General features: G+C 37.0%; 1 protein-coding gene across 2 annotated transcripts in view; it reads left to right on the forward strand.

Annotated features, from left to right (window-relative positions):
- LOC106870144 (asparagine--tRNA ligase, cytoplasmic) overlaps window positions 1-4,875 on the forward strand; it is a 41,223-nt gene that overhangs the window by 18,751 nt on the left and 17,597 nt on the right. For both annotated transcript variants that reach the window (XM_014916138.2, XM_014916137.2), the window contains exons 5-7: window positions 329-418; window positions 1,732-1,810; window positions 4,384-4,454. In XM_014916138.2, coding sequence (XP_014771624.1) covers window positions 329-418; window positions 1,732-1,810; window positions 4,384-4,454 — 240 coding nt within the window. The remainder of the gene's footprint in view (window positions 1-328; window positions 419-1,731; window positions 1,811-4,383; window positions 4,455-4,875) is intronic.

Consider the following 4,875-nt stretch of genomic DNA (forward strand, 5'->3'; position numbering starts at 1 on the left):
AAAGAAGCCCATCGTATATATGTATATATATATGTGTGTGTGTGTGTGTATATGTTTGTGTGTCTGTGTTTGTCCCCCTACATCACTTGACAACTGATCCTTGTGTGTTTACGTCTCCGTAACTTAGCAGTTCAGCAAAAGAGACCGATAGAATAAGCACTAGGCTTACAAAGAATAAGTCCTAGGGTCGATTTGCTCGACTAAAGGTGGTGCTCCAGCATGGCCACAGCCAAATGACTGAAACAAGTAAAAGAGTAAAGAGTATACAAACACACATACATAAATAGAGATATATAATTTTATACAATTTTCATCTCTGTAATTTCAGGCTGAAGATCAAGAAAGACGAGAGAAGAACCTTGAAGAAGCTAAATCAGTCATTATCACCCAGGATCCCAGTCTTCCTGAAGCAAAAAAGGTTTTGTTTAATGAGCTTATTTATCTCTCTTCTGACTCCTAACTTATTAAATATAAGTCCTCAACTGTTAGATTTATCACAATATCTTGGTGTAAGTTCTCAATGACGTATTGGAAATGTATCCTTACAACTCCCTTATAGACTCTTCTTTTCACTGGCTGCTTTGTCTTACATTAGTTCTCCCACTCAGTTCACATATATATGCATCTCTCCAGAATAATACTACAATACTAATAAAAAAAATACTATCCCTTTCATTTCATCCATACATATCTACAATACCCCCATATCACCACTACATAACAATCCTAACAACACTATTCCTGCCTAATAGGCCAGGCAAATATAAAATGCATACACACAAAAATAGCAGCTGTATCAATAACCTCATTAGCTCCAAAGATTGCTAGAATGCACAGCATCAATGGTAAGTACAAAGGAACTGTAATTGTTTCACTCTGATAGAATCTAATTTGTTTACTGCTCCTTTAAGCACAACCAGGAGGTATTGTAGATATGTATAGATGAAGTATAGGAACAAACTGGGCTCTGGATGAAACACAGTAAGCCCAGCTTTCATATGTTATGCAATGTGGTCCTCAAGTAGGTAGGACCTAGATATATTAAGAGCAATAGATCAGACCATCATTTGACCAACCACCTGTGAGGCAATGACAGTAGCCACTATGCGGTCACTTAACCTGCTAAAAATAATAACCAAATCTTTCTCAACTCACATCTCAGTGACTTAGAAATGGATACATTAGATAATGTGGTCTTTGCTTCCTTGCACATAGGCAAAAGACTGGATGGTCACATCTGGGATTCTTTTAGTTATAAGATGTGCTTGATCTGGGCTGATTTGAGGCTAAACAACAACAACAACCAACTACCTCATGCCATTGGTCTGCCTGGCTGGAACTGAATAATGACTACATTAACTAGCTCCACCTACATTTCTTATACATCTTAACTCTAATCCTCCATCAACTACCATCTTCCCCCGCTACCTCCACGTTGTGTCACTTCACTTCAGTGAAGGGACTTCTATATGATTGTTCAGCTTACTAAAGATAGGGCCCAAATCTCCCTTAATGGAAACACGCAATGTAATCTTGATGTAACAAAAGGTGAGATATTGCACTAATATTCTTTTTGACCATAGAGCTGTCCTGGGACTAAGCAATAATTCCACTCAACTTCTTCACCTCTACTACTGCACCAAATAGTAGGAAGACTTGATTTTATTCAGCACAAAAAGAAATGACTCATTTTTAAAAATTCCTTCATTAGATATTTTTCAATAATTGTAGATCAAAATTTCTGCTAGCAAGGCACACCATAAAGAACGTGTGAAGGTTTATGGATGGGTTCACAGAATACGGCGCCAAGGTAAGTACTTTCTCTCACTCTCTTTGCATAGATACAATATATCATCACCATCATCATCTTTCTTTTACATCTATTTTTCTAAGCTTGCATGGGTTGGACAAGTCTTCTCCAGCCCAACACTTTTACCACTTATCATGTTTTCTGGCCTTCATACATCCACTTCATTCATTGCCATGTTTTGCTACCCTGCAGTATTGCACTTCAGACCCAAGTATCATTCAGTATACCCTCTACTTGGAATGAGAATCCCTTTGTTGCAAGCAAGGGCAAATAGTTACTTGAACATTTTCCCCTCAGTCAAATCGTCCAACCCATGCTAGCATGGAAAGCGGACGTTAAACAATGATGATGATGATGATCTTACTCTGAATACTAACAAACTACCCACTATTTCCATGAAGCTTTTCAAGCATTTGGAAGGATTTATTTTATGGGTTCTCTTATTGCTTACTCCTAAGCATCTGTTACATATGTCTTTCTTTTCTGTCAGTCTGTCTTTGATCTCACTCCACCTCATCTGTAGTTTACATTCAATATGCTGTATGAGATTCTTCCTTACTCCTTTTCTGCATATTAATCATGACTACTTCTTACGTAGCCATAGAGTCCTGTCTTTCATGGTAAAATTTTTGATTTTGTTAGGTTTACCTTAAGGTCTCTTGATTCTAGACTTAGCTTCCATGTTTGGAATTTCTTCTGCAAATCTATTACAGGTTCAGCTATTATTACTAGGTCATCAGCATACAATTCTCATAGACAACCAATCTTAAATTCTTCAGCTTATGCCAGAAAAATTATAATAAACAATAGAGGGCTGGGAATTGAACATTAATGGGCATGAACCTGCATGTCAAATTTATCACTGAACTCATTACTAACTCCCACCTTGCTGATGGCATCTCCATACATTGCTTTCACAAGCCATTCATCATCTTAGTGGCCACCAAACTTCAGAGTTTGGGACCCTTTGTCTAAATCGATGAATGTCAGATATAATTGTTTACTCTTAGCTCTAGTTATTTCACTAGGAGGAGAATGTTAGTGGCAACTGTTCTGGTACAAACCTGAACTGTATCTCACCTAAGCTAATTTTCTTTCTAATCATTTGTGCTATAATTCTTTTTGTTTTTTTCATAATTTAGTCCATCTGTAGATGCTTTTTTTCTAGAGGGTCTCCTTTGTTCTTGTAGTAGTTGATAAAGCCAGTAATTGGTTATATTTCCAAGTGCTACTTGAATGACTATGTGAGTCATAAGTGCACATCCTGCTTCACTGGATATTCTTAGCATCTCAGTGATTATCCTTAAAATGGCCCAGCTGCTTTTCCTGCTTTCATATCCTTAATTTTATTCTCAGCCATACAGCTGTCAATTTCATAACTAACCCCTCTGTTGTATCAACAGTAGTTCTTCCTACTCCCACACATTCTCCTCATTCAGCAACCACTCATAGTGATATTTCTGTGCCTTTTTCTTGTCACTGTTTGTAAGAGCATATGCACCATTGCTATTCTAAACACACTTTTTCCTCAACAATGTCTTGATTTGCATGACACACTGTTTTGCAATCCAGAACACCTCACACCTCTAATTCAAAAATTGCAAGACATAAGCAAATATCTTGCTTTTTGATTTTTCTCTGTCCTGTTGTTATATTGCTCCCACTGTTTTCTTGTGCAAGTTTTTCAAGCCTCTCTTTTAGTTTTATTCTATATACTGTCCCATTCTACCATTGTGTCATCTCCCTCCTGAATGGAAACTTGCTCTATCCTGTAGTTTGCTGTATGTTATCGTGTCAAAGCTCACAGTTATAGTCCATTATATGTCGCTATCTCTTCTTTAAAATACATGTCAACTAGTGTGTCTATGGATCTACATCTGGCAGAGGGATACTTCTAATTTTTTTTTCAATTATTGCTTCAGGTTTTCTATAGAAATTAGAACCAGCACTGATTTGTACAATGTTTTGTATACAAATACATCTATGTAAACAATGTAATCAAAATGACGAAACAAATCAGTACTGGCTCTAGTTTCTATAGAAAATCTATAGAGATAACTTAGACAAAAAAGTGATTTAATAGCACTGCTAACACAGGTGGGGCACAGTGTTGACTTAGAAGCCTTTACTATACTTGGTAGTATACTATGGTTGCATACCGAAATACAGTGTCCCTACCTGCAATTAATACTTCTAATTTTGCCTAACAAGGAGAAAGACAGAGATTAACTCTTTAATGTTCAGGCTATTCTGTCAAAAGTAAAGCTTATTTATTCAAATATTTTGGATTAATCATGTATTATCTTGTAGCTTTGAAATGTTGATGAGGTAACTGTTAATTTTTAGAACAATATTATAGGGTTTGTGTGAGAGGCCAGATTTGGCCAGTTTGAACACAAAGCAGGTAGAATATTTCGGCTGGATATGGCCTGTTTAAATACTAAAGGATCAAAGAGAGAAATAACTCTCTCTGAAACTCAATATTACTTCCATTATTATCATCATTATAGCTATATTACCATTAGTAAAATCATTACAAAAAGATAACTAGGAATAACTGTTTTCCATTACAGGTCGCACATTGATATTTTTGATTCTTCGAGATGGAACTGGTTTCTTGCAGTGCGTCTTGACAGAAAAAATGGTAATTGATTTTTATTAGATCCTGTGTTTTTACACGCATGCTCACACACACACATTGGTGCTAGGCTGACCTATTTGGTAAATATCTAGAAGCCTAAAATGAAAACAATAAGAGAAATTCAGGAACTAAAAATAATTTGGACATTCAAGTATACATGTGTGTGTGTGTGTATACATCATCATCATCATCATCATCGTTTAACGTCCGCTTTCCATGCTAGCATGGGTTGGACGATTTGACTGAGGACTGGTGAAACCGGATGGCAACACCAGGCTCCAATCTAATTTGGCAGAGTTTCTACAGCTGGATGCCCTTCCTAACGCCAACCACTCAGAGGGTGTAGTGGGTGCTTTTACGTATCACCCGCACGAAAACGGCCATGCTCGAAATGGTGTCTTTTATGTGCCACCCGCACAAGCCA

This window comes from Octopus bimaculoides, chromosome 3, assembly GCF_001194135.2.
Source record: "Octopus bimaculoides isolate UCB-OBI-ISO-001 chromosome 3, ASM119413v2, whole genome shotgun sequence".
NCBI classification, from domain to species: Eukaryota; Metazoa; Mollusca; class Cephalopoda; order Octopoda; family Octopodidae; genus Octopus; species Octopus bimaculoides.